A 25,172-nucleotide genomic window follows, 5' to 3' on the forward strand; every position below is an offset into this window, starting at 1 on the left:
TGGTAAAACAGAGCAAGTTGTTTCCCAAATGAAACTTACTTTATTTAGCTTGAAGTTGATTAAGGTGGTTAGTCACTGAAACATTTACACACAGTTGCAGATATTCTTTAACAACACAAATTTACTACAGGAAAGGCTATACAAGACAGTTTAATGCATGCTACTATAGCAAAACAAAGTTTCACCCTCTGGTCTGTTCTTTTACTTTGCACTTGACAATTTTACAAAACCTTTTTAGAGCTCTGATATGGATTTTTCACAATTCTAATGGCCTAAACATTTTCAGTTCTGGAAAACTTTCAATCTCAAGCTTGGAAGCTCCAAAGCTACACCTGCTTCCACTGGGGTGACTGGTTACCCTGAAGCCACACTCAGGTCTCTGCACATTAAACAGTACCATCTTCCATCTATCACGCTCCATCATTATCCTGTAGACACTTGATTAACGTCACAAGCTGCATCGCAAATTTAGATCACTTCCAAATGTCCTTTACCCTCATAGAGGTAACTACAATATATTTATCAATTTGGATTTTTAAATAGTTATGTACATGCCTTTCAATATACCTCGTTTTTTAAACACTGCCTCTCTGGTTTGAGATTTCCCTGTAAGTTTAAGATTCCTCACTAGTTTAGTTTAGAAGGTTATACATTTCCTTTCCAGGCTAGTTGTCATTACCTACATTGCTGTTACCTTGTGTTTTCTCAATGACTTCAAATTCCCTCTCCTGAATCTTAGTCCTTTTTTTCAGTTTTAGTTGTGCTTGAGGAAGTCGTCAAACTGTCCATGTGAGTCTTTCTGTTCTGTACATTAAATGGTTTCCTCCCCCAGTAAGATTTTTTTGATACAGGGTGAATCTGAAAATGTTTCAGGCGTAGAAATCTGAAAGAATTGTGAAATAATTCATCCAGGTCCAGTTAAGGTGGAGGGATTTCAACTGCATTTCCAACTAAGGTGTTTTATTTTCCTTGTTATCCTTTATCACCTGGCAATTGTTTTCAATATCTGAACCCAACAGTGACAGAATTCCTAGAAGCATGGCATTCCAACTGGAACTCTTATCAACAGAGTTAGACCCCATCTACAACCCCCTGAGAAAAAGAACAGGAAATTGTCACCAACACAAACCCAAACATATAAATAGAAAGCAGGAATTATCAGCAGTGCTTCACCTGGAGGCCCTGTGAAGAAGTGTCTGGAAATGAACCTTCTAGCTCAGCGAGCAAACCTACACCGAGTGACAGTGGTGTCTTGTGCTTTTGTTGACATTTAACAAATTAATAGTACAGGCTGATGGGCTAGCTGCTTATTGCCAGCTTTAGGGAGATCCTTCTCCAGTAAAGCAGCTCATGCTGCTGCGTGCAGGTTAGCGATGACAGCTGCAGTGAACTCTGCTGAGGTTGAGTATCCACCCATATCAGGAGTTCGAATCTAAAGAGGGAAGAAAAAAGCAGTTATCAGGCTGGAGGTGTCTAGGAATTGGTATACCTGTACTCAGGTGTTACTGTGGAGGCTCACCAGGCCAACAATGGGCCAGTGCCTCATCATAGTTAAGTAGTCAAGTCTGTCAGCTCTCTGCCTGTCTAACTTGCCTTTTACTATGCCTCTACATTTTGCCTATTCTCATGATCCAATGCTGTTTTGTCAGCTGCAACACTTGGGTCCAGTTTAATCCTAACGTACATCAGTTTGCATGCTTTTCTGCTTTTGCTATCTTGAGTCAGTATCCTCTTGTTTTTGATCCTTTCACAGTTATTTTTTCCAGTTTGCTTTGTCTAAGCTCAAATCTCCTCAACCTTGGAGGAAGTCCCAGTTTCTCCAGTGTCCATGCAATTAGAACAATTTTGGGCTTTCTTCTGCTAGTCACCAATGAAGAATAATTTGCTGATGCAGTGATAGTTTATGAATATAGACCCTGTCATTTGTATATGGGGAGTCCACATGCAAACTGGAGGAAGAACACTTCATCTTTCCCCTCAGGCCATACCACCGCACAGCTTTAACAGAATTCACCCCAGGCCCAGCCCTCTCCATCTTCCTTCCATATCAGCTCCACCCTTCCCAATGACCAATTTCAGTCACCACCTACCTGTATCCACCCCTCCCCCAGTCCTGACTCTCCTACTCGACCATCACAGACTCCACCACCAGAGCTATAATTTCCCTCCCAACCCCATCTGCATTTCGGAGAGACCATTCCTTCTGCGACTCTCTTGTCAGGTCCATCACCCCCTGCCCCACACCTTCCCCTGCCACTGCAAGAAGTGCAAAACCTATGCCCAACCTCTCCCTTCACCACCTTCCAAGGCCCCAAAGATTCCTTACGCATCCAACAGAAATTTCCCTGTACTACGACATGTCATCTACTGCACCCGTTGTGGTCTCTACATTGGGGAGACAGGACACCAACTTGCAGATCATTTCAGAGATCTCTGGGGCATCCATTAAACAACCCCACTGTAGCTGAACACTTTAACTCCCACTCCACTAAGTACATGCAGGTCTTTGGCCATTGGCAAACCCTAACCACCCAATGCCTGTAGGAAGAATGCATCACGTTCTGGTTGGGGACACTTCAATCGCAAAGGATTAATCTCGATTTGACCAGTTTCCCCTCTCTAACCTACCCCTCCACTTTATCCCAGTCCCAACCTCCAACTTGGCACTGCCCTCTTGAATGGTCCTACCTTCCTTCCCATCTATCTGTTCCACCCTCACCTTCATCTACATATTCCAGCTACCTTCCTGCCAGCCTCGCCCCTTCCTGCCAGCCTCGCCCCTTCCCCATTTATCTCTCAGCCTCCGATGAAGGGCTTATGCTTGTAACGTTGTTGTTCTCCTCGGGTGCTGCCTGACCGGCTGTGCTTTTCCAGCATCACACTTTGACTCTGATCTGCAGACCTCCCAGTCAGATTCAATTAGGATTCCCTCCCCAAAGCCCATTTTGGAGACCATGTCCCATGAAATCCTGTCAAAGGCCATGTCTTGGTCCAGCCTGCTGAGGCAGGCTTCCACTACCCTTCCCCCTCCCCCACCCCCCCAACCACCACATATACACACAATTGCATCCTGCCCGGTACAGCACAGCTTTAGTTGGGATTGATCACTAATATTAGAGCACCCCTCACCTAGTTGGCAGTAACCTTTGGCAGAATTCTGTTATCAACCTTCTGCTTGTAGTTGAGGGTGATACATTTCTTCATGGATTCCCATCTGCTACCTGCCAGAAGAATACTATACACCTCCAGCAGGTCCTGGATTATCAAGTCCCACAGCTGACTACAACTTGTTCAGTAAACTGTCACTTCCAGGAACCTTATTCTTTTCTAAGGACTTGAGACCCTTCGCTCAACCTGAGATAAGGGCTAATCCAGCCTCTCCTGCATGCTGTTGTCTAAGACCTCCATGATAGATTACTGAGAGGCTATGCTGTCTGTGGACACGCCCCCTGATGCTCACCTTCCACCCTACCAACCTTCGCACAAACCAAATCATCTGACATTTCTACCACCTCCAAAAAGACCCCATCACCAGGGATATTTCCCTCCCCACCCCTTTCCACCTTCCACAAAGACCGTTCCCTCCCTGACTACCTGGTCAGGTCCACGCCCCTGCTACAACCCACCCTCCCATCCTGGCATCTTCCCCTGCCACTGCAGGAACTGCAAAACCTGTGCCCACACCACCTCCCTCACCTCTATCCAAGGCCCTAAAGGAGCCTTCCACATCCATCAAAGTTTTACCTGCACATCCACTAATATCATTTATTGTATCCGTTGCTCCCAATGCGATCTCCTCTACATTGGGGAGACTGGACGCCTCCTAGCAGAGCGCTTTAGGGAACATCTCCGGGACACCCGCACCAATCAACCACACCGCCCTGTGGCCCAACATTTCAACTCCCCCTCCCACTCTGCCGAGGACATGGAGGTCCTGGGCCTCCTTCACCGCCGCTCCCTCACCACCAGACGCTTGGAGGAAGAACGCCTCATCTTCTGCCTCTGAACACTTCAACCTCAAGGCATCAATGTGGACTTCAACAGTTTCCTTATTTCCCCTTCCCCCACCTCATCCTAGTTCCAAACTTCCAGTTCAGCACTGTCCCCATGACTTGTCCTACCTGCCTACCTTTTCCATCTATCCACTCCACCCACCCCTAACCTATCAACTTCATCCCCTCACCCATTGTACTCTATGCTACTCTCTCCCCACATCCACCCTCCTCTAGCTTATCTCTCCATGCTTCAGGCTCACTGCCTTTATTCCTGATGAAGGGCTTTTGCCCAAAATGTAGATTTTACTGCTTCTCTGCTGCGCTCTTCCAGCACCACTAATCCAGATGTCTGTGGACTTTGTCATACAGACTGCCAGACTGAGATGATGTTACTAAGCCATCTTCCTTCAGGCTGCAGGGCACAGGGCTGGGAGAAGAAACGTGAGTGAATCTCATCCTGCTCCACACTGTGGACCCTGGACTGGAAGATTATCATGGAGGCCTCTGAGTTGGAGAGTGAGGCTTCCTGGCTCCTCATCTCCTTACATTGACACCCCCACCTGTATTTGCAGCAGGTGTGGATTCTACATGGTTTTCTCATGTTTGCTCAGTTTTCCCCATCTCTCTCTCCTTCTGAACACTTGAGGATAAAGAACCTACAGACAGTCATAGAGGTGTGGTACACAGCACAGAAACAGACCATTTGGTCTAACTTGTCCATGCCAACCAGATATCCCAACCCAATCTGGTCCTGATTTGGAGATGCTAGTGTTGGACTGGGATGTACAAAGTTAAAAACCCAACACCAGGTTATAGTCCAACAGATTTGGAAGCACCAGCTTTTGGAGCGCTGCTCCTTCAGGTGGTGTGGACTATAAGATCATAGGACATAGAATTTGTAGCAAAAGTTTGCAGTGTGATGTAACTTAAATTATATTTTGAAAAAGATTTGGATTGTTTAAGTCTCTCATCTTCTGGAATGATCATGTTGGTTTCAAAGTTAAAAATCACACAACACCAGGTTTTAGTCCAACAGGTTTAATAGGAAGCACCAGCTTTTGGAGCACTGCTCCTTCATCAGGTGATTGTGGAGTATAAGATCGTAAGACACAGAATTTATAACAGAAGTTTACAGTGTGATGGAACTGAAATTATACGTTGAAAAATACCTTGATTGTTGAGTATTTTATCTGTCCGAATACCATGACAGTTTCACTTCTTTCATGTGTAAATCACAAAACTTTACATTACACTGTAAACTTTACTTATAAATTCTGTGTCTTACAATTGTGTCCTCCACAACCACCTGAAGGAGCAACGCTCCGAAAGCTAGTGCTTCCACTTAAACCTGTTGGACTATAACCTGGTGTTGCGTGATTTGTACACCCCAATCCAACACCGACGTCTCCGATTTTGGTTGTTTCATATGTAAATCACAATGGTCAATGTGTGTATGTGAGTGTAAAGGGATCATGCACAGACACACACTCTCCTATAGACACAGTCACACACAGACCCTCTCATATCATGAAACACATTCCCAGAATACCAGCTTACACACGCTCATAACACCCCCCCCCCCCCCCCCCCCCCCAATCTGTCTGTTGTGGCACAGACAGCTTCAAAGGGAGTTAACACCTCCAATACCTTATCTGGGCCGACATGACACCAATTGTTAAAAGTGATTTACATCAGAAACAACTGCAACCAGCATGGTCATTCTGATAGATGACAGGCTTAACAAACAATCCAGGTCTTTTTAAAAATATATCATTTCAGTTACATCACTAAACTTGTGCTATAAATTCTGTCTTATGATCTTATACTCCACAACTACCTGATGAAAAATAGTGCTTCCAAATAAACCTGTTGGATTATAACCCGATGTTGTATGATTTTTAACTCAATCTAGTCCCATTTGCTAGCATCTGGCCCATATTCCCATAAACCCTTCCTATTCATATACCTATCCTGATGCCTTTTAAATGTTGTAATTGTACCCACCTCCACCACTTCCTCTGGCAGCTCATTCCATACACGTACCACCCTCTGTGTGAAAAGGTTGCCCCTTAGGTCTCTTTTATATCTTGCCCCCCTCACCCTAAACCTATGCCCTCTCGTTCTGGACTCCCAGATCCAAGGGAAAAGACTTTGTCTATTTATCCTATCCATGCCCTCATAATTTTGTAAACCTCTATAAGGTCACCCCTCAGCCTCCGATGCTCCAAGGAAAATAGCCCCAGCCTGTTCAGCCTCTCCCTCTAGCTCAAATCCTCCAACCCTAGCAACATCCTTGTAAATCATTTCTGAATCTTTTCAAGTTTCACAACATCCTTCCAATAGGAGGGGGACCAGAATTGCGCACAATATTCCAAAAGTGGCCTAACCAATGTCCTGTACAGCTGTAACATGTTCTTCCAATTCCTGTACTCAATACTCTGACCAATAAAGGAAAGCATACCAAATGCATTCTTCACTATCCTATCTACCTGCAACTCCACTTTCAAGGAATTATGAACCTGCACTCCAAGGTCTCTATGTTCAACAACACTCCCTAGGACCTTACCATTAAGTGTGTAAGTCCTGCTAAGATTTGCTTTCCCAAAATGCAGCACCTTGCATTTATCTGAATTAAACTCCATCTGCCCCCCATTGGCCCATCTGATCAAGATCTGCAAACCTATTAACTGTACTTCCTACTTTCACATCCAAATCATTTATATAAATGATGAAACGTAGAGGACCCAGCACCGATCCTTGTGGCACTTCACTGGTCACAGGCCTCCAGTCTGAAAAACAACCCTCCACCACCACCCTCTGTCTTCTACCTTTGAGCCAGTTCTGTATCCAAATGGCTATGCTCCCCATGACTTTCCCACCAGTCCGCTGGAGACTCAAACCGGGCCTTCACAGTTCTCCACCTGTCTAATCCCTTTTGGGCTCTTTGATGCTTTCTCGGGTCAACAGTTCCATGTTCAGCCGACTATCCATCGCTAAGTGACTGTTAGCCAGGAGGCGGCAGTGGTCAGAGAACATTGGTGGATCTGACAGAACGTGCAAACAGGAAACCTACCCTTGATTGGATAGACCTGCCTGCCCATGACCAGGTGTATTTCCGCTGCGCTCCATGTGCAGGGGTGCTGAAGACATCATGCAGCTTGGCAACTTTAAACATATCCATCAGGAATCTGGAGATAGAGTCGGGTTTGGTTGCAGATCATGCAGCTGCATTGATGATGCAATTGAAATCTCCAGCCAGAATGGGCCTGGATATAGCCAGCAGCAGTGGGGTGTTGCTGCAGGACTGGCAGCCTTGTTGCATTCCTAGTTATCTTTCCCTCCTGTTTGCAGTTCCTGCAGAGGGACACTTTACTGTCACATGCCCAGCCCTCCCACAGACTCGGCTCACCCTCGGCCTCCCTGCATACGCCAGGAGGCTGCAGCTCCCTGTAATCAGAAAGCTGGAGGATGTTCCCACTACCCGGCCACCTTGGCTTGCTGCTGGCTGGTCCACATTCCAAACGGTCCACTACAGCAGTGCTGCCTCCTTTGAGCTGTACATACCTTCCTAGGGAAGTCAGGACATGGGGGTTGTATATATGGACTGTAACAGCTTCCCAGCTCCTCTGCAGGGAAAATGAACTATGGAGCCACAGATAGCACAGAGAGAGAGGCTTCCTACTTGCAGAGCGCTTCAGAGGACATCTCCGAGACACCCGCACCAATCAACCACACCACCCCGTGACCCAACATTTCAACTCCCCCTCCCACTCTGCCGAGGACATGGAGGTCCTGGGCCTCCTTCACCGCCGCTCCCTCACCACCAGACGCCTGGAGGAAGAACACCTCATCTTCCGCCTCGGAACACTTCAACCCCAGGGCATCAATGTGGACTTCAACAGTTTCCTCATTTCCCCTTCCCCCACCTCATCCCCAGTTCCAAACTTCCTGATCATCTTCCTTCCCACCTATCCACTCCACCCTCCCCTCTGACCTATCACCTTCACCCCCACCTCCAACCACCTATTGCACTTTCAGCCACCTCACCTCCTCCCATTTATCTCTCCACCCTGAGAGATACGCATTCAAATTCTTCTTTGGAATGTAACGTTGTGAATTCTTCTGCCGTAAGAAACAGGAACAGGAGCCCATCATTTCCCATCCAGTTCTCCACCATTCAATGAGATCATGATTGAATCCTCCACTCCAGCCCTTCCTGCCCTTTCCCCATAACCCTCAATTCCTTTACCAATTAAGAAAACTGTCCAAGTTTATCCAGACTCTTCATCGCTGAAATGCTCCATTTCCTCTGTATGCCCTCCCAGTGCAATCACATCCTTCCAATTGCGTGGGGACCAGACCTCGTGCCGTGAAGCCAATTTTGAATCCAACCTTCCAGGTTCCCCTGGATAGCACAAGCTTTAACCCTCATCAGTTACCTTCAAGGAAGGACCAAGTGAAGAGATGGACAATTTAATCAAATTCCTTAGGCATGCTGCCTTCTGTTCACTATCCCTGATCAAACCTTGCCTCTCTAAACAGAGATTAATTTTCTCCATGAATATTTTTGCCAAGAGATTCCCTACCATTGATGTTACTCACTGGTCTATATCTTCAGTCATCTAGCGGAACCACATTAGCTGTCCTCCAGTTCTCCGGTAACTTCTCTGTGGCCAAAGATGATTTAGAAATTTAGGTCAGGGCCCCATAACTTCCTCCCTCATTTCCCACAGCAGCCTTGGATATAACACCCAGACTATCAGGATCTGGTCATGTTTAAAACCCTCAAAGCCTACAATAACTCCTCACTTCAATCTGCTTAAGAACGTCACAGTCTATCTTTAGGATTGTGCTTGTATCCTCCTTCCCCAGATTAAAATGGACATGTAGTGCTACCATTTAACATTCTACCAATCCCCTCTGGTTTCACATATACATATATCCCCCTTGGTACCTGATGGGTCCGACTCTTTCCCCAGTTATTCTCTTTCCCTTGATATATTCGTAAACTCACCTTCAGATTCTCTCTAACCTTGACTTCTAGTATTTTTCCATGTCCCCTCCTTCCAGTAGAAGCATTTCGTTCTCCAGCGTTCTAACTGTCAGCATCTTATTCCCTTCCCTCTCCACCACCACCCACCAGTTTCATTTAAACTCTCGAAACCCTACTCCTGAAAGACATTTGCTCGATCCTGTTCATTTGCACTCAGTGTATTCTGTTCTGAACCTGTCCCAATGCCCCAAGAACCGTCCCCTGGGCCTGATGGCATTTATCCTAGGATTCTCAGGGAAGCAAGGGAGGAGATTGCAGAGCCATTGGCCTTGATTTTTGTGTCCTCTTTGTCTACAGGAGTAGTGCCAGAGGACTGGAGGCTAGCAAACGTGGTTCCCTTGTTCAAGAAGGGGAGTAGGGATAATCCTAGTAACTATAGGCCAGTGAGTCTCACTTCGGTTGCGGGCAAAGTCTTAGAGAGAATTGTAAGGGATAGGATTTATGCACATCTGGATAAGAATAATGTGATCAAGGATAGTCAGCATGGTTTTGTGAAGGGCAGGTTGTGCCTCACAAACCTTATTGAATTCTTTGAGAAGGTGACTAAGGAGGTAGATGAGGGGAAAGCGGTAGATGTGGTATATATGGATTTTAGTAAGGCGTTTGATAAGGTCCCCCATGGTAGGCTACTGCAGAAAATACAGAGATATGGCATTGAGGGTGAGTTGGGAGGTTTGGATTAGGAATTGGCTGGCTGGAAGAAGACAGAGGGTAGTAGTTGATGGCAAAGGTTCATCTTGGAGTGCCGTCACTAGCGGTGTTCCGCAAGGATCTGTTTTGGGACCATTGCTGTTTGTCATTTTTATAAATGACCTGGAGGAAGGGTTAGAAGGTTGGGTGAGCAAGTTTGCGGATGATACAAAAGTCGGAGGAGTTGTAGACAGTGAGGAAGGATGTGGCAGGTTACAGCGGGATATAGATAAGTTGCAGAGCTGGGCAGAAAGGTGGCAAATGGAGTTCAATGTAGCTAAGTGTGAGGTGATTCACTTTGGTAAGAGTAATAAAAAGATGGGGAACTGGGCTAATGGTCGGATACTTGGTAGTGTGGAAGAGCAGAGGGATCTTGGTGTCCATGTACACAGATCTTTGAAAGTTGCCACCCAGGTAAATAGTGCGGTGAAGAAGGCATATGGCGTACTGGCTTTTATTGGTAGAGGAATTGAGTTCCGGAGTCCTGAGGTCATGCTGCAGTTGTATAAGACTCTGGTGCGGCCGCATCTGGAATATTGTGTGCAGTTTTGGTCGCCATACTATAGGAAGGATGTGGAGGCACTGGAACGGGTGCAGAGGAAGTTTACCAGGATGTTGCCTGGTATGGTAGGAAGATCGTATGAGGAAAGGCTGAGGCACTTGGGGTTGTTTTCATTGGAGAAAAGAAGGTTTAGGGGTGACTTGATAGAGGTGTACAAGATGATTAGGGGGTTAGATAGGGTTGACGGTGAGAACCTTTTTCCACGTATGGAGTCAGCTATTACAAGGGGGCATAGCTTTAAATTAAGGGGGGGGGGTAGATATAGGACTGATGTTAGGGGTAGGTTCTTCACTCAGCGAGTCGTAAGTTCATGGAATGCCCTGCCAGTCGCAGTAGTGGACTCTCCCTCTTTATGGGTATTTAAGCGGGCATTGGATAGGTATATGGAGGATAGTGGGTTAGTGTAGGTTAGGTGGGCTTGGATCGGCGCAACATCGAGGGCCGAAGGGCCTGTACTGCGCTGTATTCTTCTATGTTCTCTGTAACCGGAAGACCCAGTCCCCTGCTATTTCTTCTGCTTTTGCAGGACACTGAAGCTAATCCAGAGATGAGGACCTCTGCAAACCTCTTTTTTCACATCCTCCCAAGCTCCTGAAAATCTGACCAAAGGACCTTGATGTCTGTTCTCTCTTCGGTTGAGTCTCCCCCATAAGCTCCATTTCACTCCTCTACACCCCCCCTCCCCTCACGATCTTACACTCTGCTGCTCTTGGCTATTTGGCTATTTCTCTGACGACAGGTCTGCCCCTTAATAACATCTCCAGTTCACACTGTGAATTGTATCATTTCCTCATCTTAGAACATAAGAACGAGGGGCAAGAGGAGGCCATTCAGCCTCTCTAGTATGCTCCACTACTCAATACAATCCTAGCTGATACCACCTTGGCCTAACTCTCCTGCTCACTCCCCATAACCCTTCAACTCATTACTAAGCAAAGATCTGTCTAACTCTTGCTTAAATGTACTCAATGTCCTGGCACTCTGGAGTTGTGAAGTCCACAGATTCATGACCCTTTGTGAGAGTGGCTCAGTAGTTACCACTGCTGCCTTACAGCACCAGGGCACCAGGTTCGATTCCAGCCTCGGGTGACTGTGTAGAATTTGCACGTTCTCCCCGTGTCTGCGTGGGTTTCCTCCGGGTGCTCCGGTTTCCTCCCACAGTCCAAAAGATGTGCAGGTCAGGTGAATTGGCCATGCTAAATTGCCCGTAGTGTTAGGCCAATTAGTCAGAGGGAAATGGGTCTGGGTGGGTTACTCTTTGGAGGGTCGGTGTGGACTGGTTGGGCTGAAGGGCCTGTTTCCACACTAAGGAATCTAATCTAATCTAATCTAAGTGATTTCTCCTTATCTGTTACACATCTGCTTTATCCTAAACCCGTGGTCTCTTGTTCTAGATTGCACTGTGAGGAAACATCCTCTCTACATCTACTGTGTCAATCCCCGTTAGCATCTTATACACCTCAATTAGATCGCCTCTCACTCATCTGAACTCCAGAATTGCTCTATCACTCTGTAAGAGCCTCTGCTCTGAAATCAATCTAGTGATTCCAATCTCGATTCTATCGGAACAGAACTCCTTCTTTGTATTCTCACTGAAGAATCCTTTAATGTCACCCATCCTCTTCAGATCTATTGTCAGTGAAAACATAATCAGGATAAAGTTCTCATCCCGTTGTCAAGGCTTGGTTTTAGCTGCTCTACGTTCACTGGCAGACCACGTAACACTAACTGCGTGTGAACCAGTTTTGGATTTCTCCTAAGCCTGTTACAGCTACAGTCATACAGGCCAAGTTTCAAATCAGCCACCAGACACATTTAAACAGCCACCCAGCTCCCTGCTCACCCTCTGTCGGGTGAATAACAATCAAAGCCAGCCCTCCTTCCTTTCATAAAACATAGAAAAGTACAGCACAGAACAGGCCCTTTGGCCCACGATGTTGTGCCGAAATTTAATCCGAATGTAAAACATAATGATTTAACTTACGCAGCCCTCAATTCACTGCTGTCCATGTACATGTCCAGCAGTCGCTTAAATGTCCCCAGTGACTTCGCTTCTACCACCACAGCTGGCAACACATTCCATGCATTCACAACTCTCTGCGTAAAGAACCTACCTCTGATGTCTCCTTTATACCTTCCTCCTAATATCTTCAAACTATGACCCCCTCATACCCGTCAATCCTGGCCCTGGGGAAAAGTCTCTGGGTAATCCAAGATGGTGGACAGGAAAAATTTCTGGCTGTAACAGCTGCTCCTTTTTTTTGAGGTATTTTAGGTGTGGAAAGTGATTTCCTCAAATTCCAGGAGCAGCAATTACTGTTTCATATGCTGTTGCACTGTTTTGGAACTTTGGGCGAAAAAAAAGTCAAAACAACAGTAGTTTTAAAAGGGAGAAGACCAGACAAAGGAAGCACATGGTGATGTCATTGCAGGAGAGAGAGAGAGGGAGAGAACCTGCACAGTTACTGCCTTTGCTGTTTGAATTCATGTATCACTGGACATCAGAGTGTATCTGGGAAAATTAACAAACAATTAAATTCACAACTAATCTTGGAGGAACTATTGGATGAAGTTCACAGCATAGAATCATAAGTTAATCGTAGTTTTAAATGTGGCCTAAAGAGAATCTGCAGTAGGGAGTAGAGTGGGTTCTTTCTTGATTATATGTTTTTGGAGATATGCCTCTTGATTAACTTAAAATATAAGCCATAACTATTAATTTAACCTGGGGCAGTGTTTGTAGAGGAATAAGACGGTGTTATTTTTTGGGTCTGTAGATTGTGAAGGAGCAAAAATGGCCTTTGCAGTGATATGTACTTTTTGTCAGATGTGAGAGTTTAGAAAGAGTTTAAGGGTTACTGCGGATTATATCTGCCATACATGTGAATCTTATCAGATCGAATAGATCGGTTGGAGAGACAGATAGAAGCAATGAAGAATTTGCAACAGTATATGATGGATGGCAGTTATAGGAAGGGGGGAAAGTCTCAGATACAGTCACAAAGATGAGTTAACTCCAGGAAAGGTAAGAGAGGTAGGCACCTGGTGCAGGGGTCTTCTGTGAACAGTTTCAAACAGGTATGCTGTTTTGGAAAATGTAGGTGGTGATGGACTCTCAGGGGAACATAGCACGATCAGCCAAGTTTCTTGCATTGAAACTAGCTCTAATGCGAGGGGTACGTCGGGTTCCAAGAGATCAATTGTGTTAGGGGATTCTGTAGTCAGCGGTACAGACAGATGTTTCTGTGGCCAGCAGTGGAAAAGCAGAATGGTATATTACTTCCCTGGTGCCAGGATCAAGGATACCTCAGAGAGGGTGCAGAATGTTCTCACGGGGGAGAGGGGCCAGCAAGAGGTCATTGTCCACATCGGAACCAAGGACATAGGAAGGGAAAAGGTTGAGATTCTGAAGGGAGATTATAGAGAGTTAGGCAGGAATTTAACAAGGAGGTCCTCGGGAGTAGTAATATCTGGATTACTCCCAGTGCTACGAGCTAGTGAGGGCAGGAATAGGAGGATAGAGCAGATGAATGCATGGCTGAGGAGCTGGTGTATGGGAGAAGGATTCACATTTTTGGATCATTGGAATCTTTTTTGGGGTAGAAGTGATCTGTACAAGAAGGACGGATTGCACCTAAATTGGATGGGGACTAATATACTGGCAGAGAAATTGGCTAGAGCTGCTCGGGAGGATTTAAACGAGTAAAGGTCAGGGGGTGGGACCCAGGGAGATAGTGAGGAAAGAGATCAATCTGAGACTGGTACAGCTGGGAACAGAAGCAAGTCATACAGTCAGGGCAGGCAGAACTAATAAACAAGGTAGGACTAATAAATTAAACTGCATTTATTTCAATGCAAGGGGCCTAACAGGGAAGGCAGATGAACTCAGAGCATGGTTAGGAACATGGGACTGGGATATCACAGCAATTACGGAAACATGGCTCAGGGATGGACAGGACTGGCAGCTTAATGTTCCAGGATACAAATGCTACAGGAAGGATAGAAAGGGAGGCAAGAGAGGAGGGAGAGTGGCATTTTTGATCAGGGATAGTTTTACAGCTGCACTGAGGGAGGATATTCCCAGAAATACATCCAGGGAAGTTATTTGGCTTGAACTGAAAAATAAGAAAGGGATGATCACCTTATTAGGATTGTATTATAGACCCCCCAATAGTCAGAGGGAAATTGAGAAACAAATTGTAAGGAGATCTTAGTTATCTGTAAGAATAATAGGGTGGTTATGGAGGGGATTTTAATTTTCCAAACATCGACTGGGACTGCCATAGAGTTAAAGGTTTAGATGGAGAGGAATTCGTTAAGTGTGTACAAGACAATTTTCTGATTCAGTATGTGGATGTACCTACAAGAGAAGGTGCAAAACTTGACCTGCTCTTGGGAAATAAGGCAGGGCAGGTGACTGAGGTGTCAGTGGGGGATCACTTTGGGGCCAGCGACCATAATTCTATTAGATTTAAAATAATGATGGAAAAGGATAAACCAGATCTAAAAGTTGAAGTTCTAAATTGGAGAAACGCCAATTTTGACGGTATTAGGCAAGAACTTTCAAAAGCTGATTGGGGGCAGATGTTCGCAGGTAAAGGGACGGCTGGAAAATGGGAGGCCTTCAGAAATGAGATAACGAGAATCCAGAGAAAGTATATTCCTGTCAGGATGATAGGGAAGGCTGGTAACTATAGGGAATGCTGGATGACTAAAGAAATTGAGGGTTTGGTTAAGAAAGAAAAAAGGTATAGACAGGATAGATCGAGTGAATCCTTAGAAGAGTATAAAGGAAGTAGGAGTATACTTAAGAGGGAAATCAGGAGGGCAAAACGGGGACATGAGATAGCTTTGGCAAATAGAATTAAGGAGAATCCAAAGGGGTTTTACAAATGTATTAAGGGCAAAAGGGTAACTAGGGAGAGAATAGGGCTCCTCAAAGATCAACAAGGCAGCCTTTGAGTAGAGCCACAGAAAATAGGGGAGATACTAAATGAGTATTTTGCATCCGTATTTCCTGTGGAAAAGGATATGGAAGATATAGACTATAGGGAAATAGATGGTGACATCTTGCAAAATGTCCATATTACAGAGGAGGAAGTGCTGGATGTCTTGAAACAGGTAACAGTGGATAAATCCCCAGGACCTATCAGGTGTACCCGAGAACTCTGTGGGAAGCTAGAGAAGTGATTGCTGGGCCTCTTGCTGAGATATTTGTATCATTGATAGTCACAGGTGAGGTGCCGGAAGACTGGAGGTTGGCAAATGTGGTGCCACTGTTGAAGAGTGATAAGGACAAGCCAGGGAACTATAGACAGGACAGGATGTACGTATATTTGGAAAGGTAAGGACTGATTAGGGATAGTCAACGTGGCTTTGCGTGTGGGAAATCATGTCTCACAAACCTGATTGAGTTTTTTGAGGAACTAACAAAGAGGATTGATGAGGGCAGAGCAGTAGATGTGATCTATATGGACTTCAGTAAGGTGTTCGACAAGGTTCCCCATGGGAGACTGGTTAGCAAGGTTAGATCTCATGGAATACAGGGAGAACTAGCCATTCGGATGCAGAACTGGCTCAAAGGTAGAAGACAGAGGGTGGTGGTGGAGGGTTGTTTTTCAGACTGGAGGCCTGTGACCAGTGGAGTTCCACAAGGATCGGTGCTGGGCCCTCTACCTTTTGTCATTTATGATTTTTTTGTCATAAATGATTTGGATGTGAGCATAAGAGGTACAGTTAGTAAGTTTGCAGATGACACCTAATTTAGAGGTGTAGTGGACAGCGAAGAGGGTTACCTCAGATTACAACAGGATATTGACCAGATGGGCCAATGGACAGAGAAGTGGCAGATGGAGTTTAATTCAGATAAATGCGAGATGTTGCATTTTGGGAAAGCAAATCTTAGCAGGACATATACACTTAATGGTAAGGTCCGAGGGAGTGTTGCTGAACATAGAGACCTTGGAGTGCAGGTTCATAGGTCCTTGAAAATGGAGTCGCAGGTAGATAGGATAGTGAAGAAGGTGTTTGGTATGCTTTCCTTTATTGGTCAGAGTATTGAGTACAGGAGTTGGGAGGTCATGTTGTGGCTGTACAGGACATTGGTTAGGCCACTGTTGGAATATTGCGTGCAATTCTGGTCACTTCCTATCGGAAAGATGTTGTGAAACTTGAAAGGGTTCGGAAAAGATTTACAAGGATGTTGTCAGGGTTGGAGGATTTGAGCTTGAGGGAGAGGCTTAACAGGCTGGGGCTGTTTTCCCTGGAGCGTCAGAGGCTGAGGGGTGACCTTATAGAGATTTACAAAATTATGAGGGAATGGATAGGGTAAATAGGCAAAGTCTTTTCCTGGGGTCAAAGAGTCCAGAACGAGAGGGCATTGGTTTAGGGTGAGAGGGGAAAGATATAAAAGAGACCTAAGGGGCAACCTTTTCACGCAGAGGGTGGTACGTGTATGGAATGAGCTGTCAGAGGATGTAGTGGAGGCTGGTACAATTTCAACATCTAAGAGGCATTGGGATGGGTATATGAATAGGAAGGGTTTGGAGGGATATGGGCCGGGTGCTGGCAGGTGGGACGAGATTGCATTGGAATACCTGGTCGGTATGGACGGGTTAGACCGAAGGGTCTGTTTCCATGCTGTACAACTCTATGACTATCTATTCCTCTCATTATTTTTTACACCTCGATCGGTCTCCTCTCTTCCTCCTTCTCTCCAGAGAGAAAAGTCCGAGCTTATTCAACCTTTCTTCATAAGGCAAGTCCTCCACTCCAGGCAGCATCCTGGTAAACCCTCTCCAAAACCTCTGTATCTTTCCTATAGTAGGGTGACCAGACCTGGACACAATATTCCAAGTGCGGTCTCACCAGGGACTTGTAGAGCTGTAGCAAAACCTCGCGGCTCTTAAACTCAATCCCCCTGTTAATGAAAGCCAAAACACCATATGCTTTCTAAACAACCCTATCCACTTGGGTAGCAACTTTGAGGGATCTATGTACTTGCACACCCAGATCCCTCTGTTCCTCCACACTGCCAAGAATCCTGTCTTTAATCCTATATTCAGCATTCGAGTACGACCTTCCAAAATGCATCACTTCGCATTTATCCAGGTTGAACTCCATCTGCCATTTCTCAGTCCAGCTCTGCATCCTGTCTCTGTTGCGCTGCAGCCTGCAGTAGCCCTCTGTACTATCAATGACATCTCCAACCTTTGTGCCATCTGCAAATTTATTAACCCACTCCTTAACCTCCTCGTCCACGTCATTTATAAAAACTACAAAGAGCAGAGGCCCAAGAACAGAGCTCTGCAGGACCCCACTCAACACTGACCTCCAGGCAGAATACTTTCCATCTACAACTACTCTCTGCCTTCTGTCAGCCAGCCAATTCTGAATCCTATAGACAAATCTCCCTGTATCCCATACCTCCTGACTTTATGAATGAGACTACCATGGGGAACCCTATCAAATGTCTTGCTGAAATCCACATCCACCGCTCGACCTTCATCGACCTGTCTTGACACCTCCTCAAAGAACTCAGTAAGATTTGTGAGGCATGACCTGCCCCTCACAAAGCCATGCTGACTGCCTTTAATCACACTATACTTTGCCAAATAGTCACAAATCCTATCTCTCAGAATTCTTTCTACTACTTTGCTGACCATAGACATAAGAGTGACTGATCTGTAATTGCCAGGGATTTCCCTATGACCCTTCTTGAAAAGAGGAACAACATTCGCCTCCTTCCAATCCTCTGGTACGACTCCCGTAGAGAGTGAGGAGGCAAAGATCTTTGCCAGCGGCTTAGCAACCTCCTTTCTCGCTTCCTGGAGCAGCCTGGGATAAATCTGGTCTGGCCCTGGGGACTTATCAATCTTAATGTTTTCCAAAATTTCCAGCACATCAACCTCATCAATCTTGATCTGGTCAAGACTGTATCCCAGCTCCTCAAAGTTCTCTTTCACAACAAGTTCCCTTCCCTTGGTGAAAACCGAAGCAAAAAACTCAGTTAGAGCTTCCCCTATCCGCTCAGACTCCACGCACAAGTTCCCTCTGCTATCCCTGATCGGCCCTACCTTCTCCCTGATCATTCTCTTATTCCTCACGTATGAGTAAAATGCTTTTGGGTTCTCCCTAATCTTTCTTGCCAAGCCTTTATCGTGCCCCCTCCTGGCACTCCTCAGTCCATTTCTGAGCTCCTTTCTAGCAAACCTGTAATCCTCTAAAGCTGTGCTAGATCCTTGCTTCCTCCACCTTACCTAAGCTGCCTTCTTCCTTTTGACGAGAAGTTCCTCTGTTCTCGTCATCCAAGGTTCCTTAATCTTATCCCTTCTTACCTGTCTCAGAGAAACAAATTTGTGCATCACTCGTGACAACTGCTCCTTAAACAGTCTCCACATGTCTGCTGTGCCCTTTCTGTGGAACAATTGCTCCCAGGCATACTTCCCAACTCCTGTCTGATAGCATTATAATTTCCTTTTCTCCAATTAAATATCTTCCCTCGGTAACTGCTCCTTTCACTCTCCAAGGCTATGCTAAATGTGAGGCAGCTGTGGTTACTGTCACCAAAGTGCTCTCCCACCGTGACACCTGTCCTGGCTCGTTGCTGAGCACCAAATCCAAAATGGCCTCTCCCCCCATCGGTCTGTCTACATACTGAGTAAGGAAACCCTCCTGATCACACCTGACAAAAACGGCTCCATCCAAACCATCTGCATTAAGGAGGTTCCAGTCGATATTGGGAAAGTTGAAATCACCCATAACAACGACCCTGCTACACCTGCATTTTTCTAGAATCTGCCCGCCCATGTGATCTTCAATCTCCCTACTGCTATTAGAGGGTGTGTAGAAAATCCCCAATGAGGTGGCTATTCCCTTACTGTTCCTAACTTCCACCCATACTGACTCAGTAGACAAACCTTCCTCAACAACCTTCATTTCTGTAGCATGTGACGCACTCTCCGATTAGCAATGCTACACCCCCTTCTCTTTTTCCACCCTCCCTGTTCTTTATAACCCTGGAGCATCAAGCAACCATTCCTGCCCCAGTGAAACCCACATATCCGTTATGGCCACAACATCGTAGCCCCAAGTACTGATCCATGCTCTAAGTTCATCACTCTTATTTCTGACACTCCTTGCGTTAAAGCAGACACACTTTAACCGATCTCTATGTTTCACCGCGTGAGAAACCTTCCTGATGGATTCAGTATATCCTGTCACTGTCCTGTCTGCAACTGACCCCCTCTCAGACATGTGGCTCTGATTCCAACCCCCTGCCAAACTAGTTTAAACCCTCCCGAATCACACAAACAAATTTCCCACCCAGGACATTTGTGCTTTTCCAGTTCAGGTGCAACCCGTCCTTCATGTACAGGTCCCACCTTCCCCAGAAGGTATCCCAATGATCTAGGTACCTGAAACCCTCCCTCCTGCACCAGCCTCACAGCCACGTGTTAAGCTGCATTCGCTGACTGTTCCTCATCTCATTATCTTGTGATACCGGTAGCAAACCTGAGAACACTACTCTAATCGTCCTGCTCTTCAGCTTCCAACCTAATTGTCTGTAGTCACTTTTCAGATCCTCAATCCCTTTCCTGGCTGTAACATTGGTGCCAATATGTACCACGATTTCTGGCTGCTCACCCTCCCCTTTCAGAATCTTATAAACCCCGATTGGCGACATCATAGACCCTGGCACCAGGGAGGCAACATACCTTCCGGGAGTCCCATTCCTGACCACAAAATCTCCTGTCAGTCTATCTAACTATTGAGTCCCCTACCACTAGCACTTTTCTATTTTCCCCTTTCCCTTCTGTGCCAGGCTCAGTGCCAGAGGCCTGACAACTATGGCTTTCCCCTGGTAGGCCATCCCTACCAGCAGTATCCAAAACAGTATACTTATTGCTGAGGGGAACGGCCACAGGAGATCCCTGCTCTGGTCGGTTCCCTTTCCTCCCCAATTGTAGCCCAGCTGTCCTTATCCTCTGTCTGGGGAGTGACCACCTCCTTGTACATCCTCTCAATTTCCCCCCTCAGCCTCCCGAATAATCCATAGTTCATCCAGCTCCAGTTCCAGTTCCCTAACTCGGTTTTCGAGGAGCTGGAGTTGGGTGCACTTCCCACAGAAGAATGTGAAGTGTCTCTCACCTGCCACATTCTGCAGGTTCATTAACGACACAAAGACCTGAGAGACTGCCCTTCCCTTTTGCAGTCAATGATTGGCTGATAGATTGCACCACTAGCGTTTCATTGGCCAGAGACCATTTGTCCCACTCTGGATTTGGGGAAGAAGCGCCTGCAGGAAGTGAATGCATGGGAAACACAGGAATACAGATGTAGAGTTGACAAAGTGCTGGAATGTTTTATTTTGGACTGAAACAATTCCCTCAAAGCAGGATTTTACACGGGTACCCTCCGTGGGGAGGGGGAGCTGGGGTCATGACCCTGTAAATGGCCTGCTGCTGAATTATGCTCTTAGTTAATCCAGTGTCAATGATTCAGAAGCTCAAAGTCTCAGACTCTCTGGGAGTCAGTCAGCTGATTTGTACACGGCATCTGCTTCCATCATAATTCTAATTACATTAGTTCACACATCATTTCTCCATCTTGGGATGAGACAAACATCTTAAAAAAAGATAAATCCCAACAAAACAAAAGGAAAAGGAGGCAATCTCTAAATCAGGAATAACAGAGAACAAGAGGGAATGGTGTAGTTATTACTGAACCTGGATATGATGTAAAGCCTCCAATACTGCCCTGTGACTGCTCGCTAAAGCCAGGCAACTGGTCAACAAACACAGAGCATGGATATCAGAGGATGAAACATTAAACACAAAAACTCTGGAGCAAGTCACTGCTTTCCACCGAGATGGAGCTATCACTGAGGCTCTGCCAACTCCATCCAGCCAGAAGTGTGGAAATAACCTGGAACTTCAATCCTCAAGAGGAGAAAGAGAACTGGAGGGCCCACTGGGAGTCCCGAGGGGGTCCAATCCAACGGCAGCATCATGTCCAAACTCCCAACAGGGAGGCCTGTAGCAGGCTAGCGGAGACGAGCAGGGTGCAGGTTATCGATGACGCTCTTCAGGAAATCGCTGGTGGTGGAATAACCGCCCATATCTCGGGTCCGAACCTAATCCCAGGCAGGGCGGGGCAGGGCCAGGGCAAGGCAGGGCCGGGTCGGGAGAAATCAAAAGGAGAAAATGAAAGTAAAAGCACAAAACAAACTTAAATCAAATCAATAAATGTGGATAAATCAAACAAACAACAGGGGATAAAGAATGGTGCACAGCCTCCCCTCCCAAAGACCCATTTTCCTGAACATAAACCCACCAGAAAATCCCAACATCCCCATCATCTCCCCACCTCAAAATGCACAATGATGTTGAACTCAAACCCCACACAGTACTTCCCCAACACATCCAGCTGCTACACAAACCCCAGCCCCGTCATAATACCAACCCTGCAAAGCTCCATCCCAGCCACCCCCTCCCTCGCTCCCTCTCACACTTAACCCAACCTTCCTCCTCCCCCAGCCACCCACCCAGCAGCCAGTCTCCTCACATACCTTGCCCAGTTTGATGACTTTCCTCACAGCCTCAGAGATCAGGTTGGAGTGAAATTCTAGGCTGTAGTGGAATCAGAGAGTTCAGCCTCGCATCGCTCACAGTTTTCAAACATTTAACAAAATAATGACAGCGAGCACATCAGGATCGCGACACGACAACTGAGCCACACTAACAGTTGTGGGGCGGGGGGGAGAGCGCGCGCGAGAGTGAGAGAGAGAGCATGAGTGAGTGAGAAAGGTTAGGGGGCAGCATGAAGTGCCCTTGGTCCAACCATCCTTACCCATAAGGTCACACACTCACTGGTGTTCACTCCTAGCTTTCACATGGTAAGGTCACAGCTCCCTCACCCCCCTCAACAAATAAAGAAGATTTGGGTGATAGGTGGCAGCTATTATTTGCCAGTTTGCAGCACTTTGTGGGAGAGGGTGCAGGTTGGGAAGGTGCTGTTGAAGGATCTTTGGTGAATTTCTGCAGTACACACACTGCTCATACTGAGTATCTGTTGGGAACGTGATTACAGATACAGCAACCAGCCTCCCTTCTGACCTTGTGAAAGGGGGGAAAGGGGGGGGGGGGTGGGGGGTGGAGGAGAGGAAGAGGGTGGGAGGAGGGAGGGAGATGATGTCCCAGGCCTTCAACCGGTGACAGAGGGAGGGGTAGCAAGATAGAGGGAGCTCTGGAACTTACTTCAGGTGCCTCAGCATATTGGCGGAGCTCAATAACATAGCAGTGGGATTAGCAATGTTCCTACCCATCGCCTGGGAGAATGGGTGGCGGGCTCCCTGAAATCAAACAACAAAGTGAAAGGTTGTGGTCCCACAGTCCAAAAGGAGACAGAGCAAGCCAGCAGCTCAGGGAGAGGGAAAGTACAGCGAGGGACCCAGAAACCTCGATTGCTTCATGGCTTCTGGAGTTGTTTCCCCCAAAGCCCCCCACCTCCCCACCAGTGCTGCTGCCCCAACTGAATGAAGAAACACAGACCATTCCTTTACCGTTTCAAAAACTGCGTACTCAGCACTGAAGCTCTCTCCTGGGACTACCCCAGCTCCTCCGACCAGACCTGCTGCCAGGTTATCAATGATGTTTCCGTAGAGATTCGGCATAACCAGAACATCGTACTGATAGGGATTGGACACCAGCTGTGGGGACAGAGAGTAGACAGTTGGTGATGGTCTGTCAAGGTAAGGCCTCAGAGCTAAGCGCACGTGCCCTGAGCCCCAGACCGACCTGATCCCCCACGTCCCTGACCCTCCCATGCCCTCCCTACCCCCCCCAACCTTCCCGGTGCCCCTGAACCCCCCCCATTGCCCCGTACCCGTGAACACCCCCATGCCCCTGACCCCCCCCCAACCCCACCTCGGTGGGCCAGCCCCAGTTACCTGCATGCAGCAGTTGTCGATAATGACAGAATCGTATTTGATGTTGGGATAGAGCTCAGCCATTTCCTTACAGCACTGCAGGAACAGGCCATCTCCCAGCTTCCTGCCAATAACAACAGCAACACCGTCACCAGGGAAACAGCTCCCAGCCAACTACACACGGTGAGGGAGGGAGGGGCGATAGACAGAGTGAGTGGGAGGGAGGGGGTGATGGAGAGAGCAAGGGGGAGACAGTGATAAAGCCAGTGGGATGAAGGAGATGATGGAGAGTGAGGGGCTTGACAGAGAGCGAGTGGGGTGGGGGGGGGGGGGGGGGGGAGGCCCAGTGAGAGAGGGTGAGGGAGAGGGTGAGAGAGGGGGCGACAGTGAGAGAGGGTGGGGGGGGGGGGGAAAGAGAGAGAGTGACAGTGAGAGAGGGCGAGGGAGGGGATGCCAGAGGGAGGGGGTGAGGGCGAGGGTGTGACACAGAGGGTGAGGGAGGGGGTGAGAGAGTGTGACAGTGAGGGAGGCGGTGACGGTGAGGGAGGGTGAGCTGTGGTCATTAACACTCACATGATGTTGGCCTTATGCACTGCGGTGACCTTCGAGCGACCTTTCTTTGTGGCGTAATCAAAGGCGAATTTGGCGATCCGGCGGGATTTCTCCCTGGTGATGATCTTCAGACACTCGATGACCCCCTGAGCACTCTAACTCCGAAAGAAAAGGGAGAGTGAGGACAGGGGCCGGAGTATGAGGCAGCACCGGGATGTAATGATGGGTAAGTGAGGCAGTGAGAGGAATCAGGGAGTCTTTACCTCATATTCCAGTGAGCTGTACTCGCCCTCTGTCTGCTCACGGATGATCACCAGGTCTAAGTTGTTATGCCGTGTCGAGTAACCCGGTAAGCTGTTAACATGGACCACGTTTGCAAACAAATCAAGTTTCTTTCTGGGGACAAACAGGGACAGAATCAGGCTGAAGGGTTGAACGGTCTCTTCTCCAAGCCCAGCATGTGAGCAGCACCAAGCAAACAGCCACTGACTATCACTTTTGTCAGAGTGCCCTCCCTAACCTGCCCTGACTCACCTCTTCAGTCTGTAACCCCAGTCAGACAGCATAGCCCCCCAGACACAGAGAGAAGGTCCACAATACTGTCCATGGGTCAGAGCAGAGGCTGCAGTTCAGGTTCAGCCAGGAACGTGACTGAGTGGCTGCAGCATGCGCTGTAAGGTAGCTCACCGTCCACCTCAATACCAACAATACAGACAGAAAGAGGGACTAACTCCTACCAGCAGGTTTTAGGGAGCTAGGGCAGAAATTAACAAGCAGCTCCTCCAAAGTAGTAATCCCAGGATTAATTCAGAGCCACATACTAGTGCTGACCAGAAAATCAACAGTAAAAACAAGCAGGTGAAGGTGTGACTGGCCAGGTGGTGAAGAAGGGTCTTAGATTCCTGGAACATTGGAACCAGCTCTAGCAGAGGCAGGACGTTTACGGCTTGGAGAGGTTACAACCAGACAGAGCAGAGACCAAATAGCAACTAAAATCAACACAGAAACTGAAGCAGAAACTCAGCAGGTTTGGCAGTATCTGTGCTGAGAGAAACAGTTAACACTGAGTACAGTATGACACATGTTGGAAAACATTAAGATTGATAAGTCCCCAGGACCAGACCAGATTTATCCCAGGCTGCTCTAGGAAGTGAGAAAGGAGGTTGCTAAGCCGCGGTGAAGATATGTGCCTCGTCACTCTCCACGGGAGTCGTACCGGAGGATTGGAAGGAGGCGAATGTTGTTCCTCTTTTCAAGAAGGGTAATAGGGAAATCCCTGACAATTACAGACCAGTCAGTCTTACGTCTGTGATCAGTATGGTTTTGGAAAGAATTCTGAGGGATAGGATTTATGACTATTTGGCAAAGCATAGTGTGATTAAAGGCAGTCAG

The 25,172-nt window shown here is 47.1% G+C and overlaps 1 protein-coding gene across 5 annotated transcripts in view; it reads right to left on the reverse strand.

Moving 5' to 3' along the window:
- Positions 1–23: 23 nt before the first annotated feature.
- The window catches only part of LOC140481926 (isocitrate dehydrogenase [NAD] subunit beta, mitochondrial-like), a 38,643-nt gene continuing 13,494 nt past the window's right edge, over positions 24–25,172 (reverse strand). The window contains exons 6-13 of one of the 5 annotated variants that reach the window (XM_072578617.1): positions 24,044–24,176; positions 23,802–23,935; positions 23,250–23,352; positions 22,863–23,009; positions 22,558–22,652; positions 21,870–21,930; positions 1,365–1,432; positions 28–1,010 (exon numbers count right to left, since the gene is read on the reverse strand). In XM_072578617.1, the coding sequence (XP_072434718.1) occupies positions 983–1,010; positions 1,365–1,432; positions 21,870–21,930; positions 22,558–22,652; positions 22,863–23,009; positions 23,250–23,352; positions 23,802–23,935; positions 24,044–24,176 (769 nt within the window). In that variant the 3' untranslated portion in view covers positions 28–982. Of the gene's footprint in view, positions 1,433–20,638; positions 21,435–21,869; positions 21,931–22,557; positions 22,653–22,862; positions 23,010–23,249; positions 23,353–23,801; positions 23,936–24,043; positions 24,177–25,172 lie in introns of those variants that run through there. The other 4 variants (XM_072578638.1, XM_072578628.1, XM_072578659.1 and 1 more) reach the window with 4 other exon arrangements.

Source organism: Chiloscyllium punctatum, chromosome 1 (assembly GCF_047496795.1).
Source record: "Chiloscyllium punctatum isolate Juve2018m chromosome 1, sChiPun1.3, whole genome shotgun sequence".
NCBI classification, from domain to species: domain Eukaryota; kingdom Metazoa; phylum Chordata; class Chondrichthyes; order Orectolobiformes; family Hemiscylliidae; genus Chiloscyllium; species Chiloscyllium punctatum.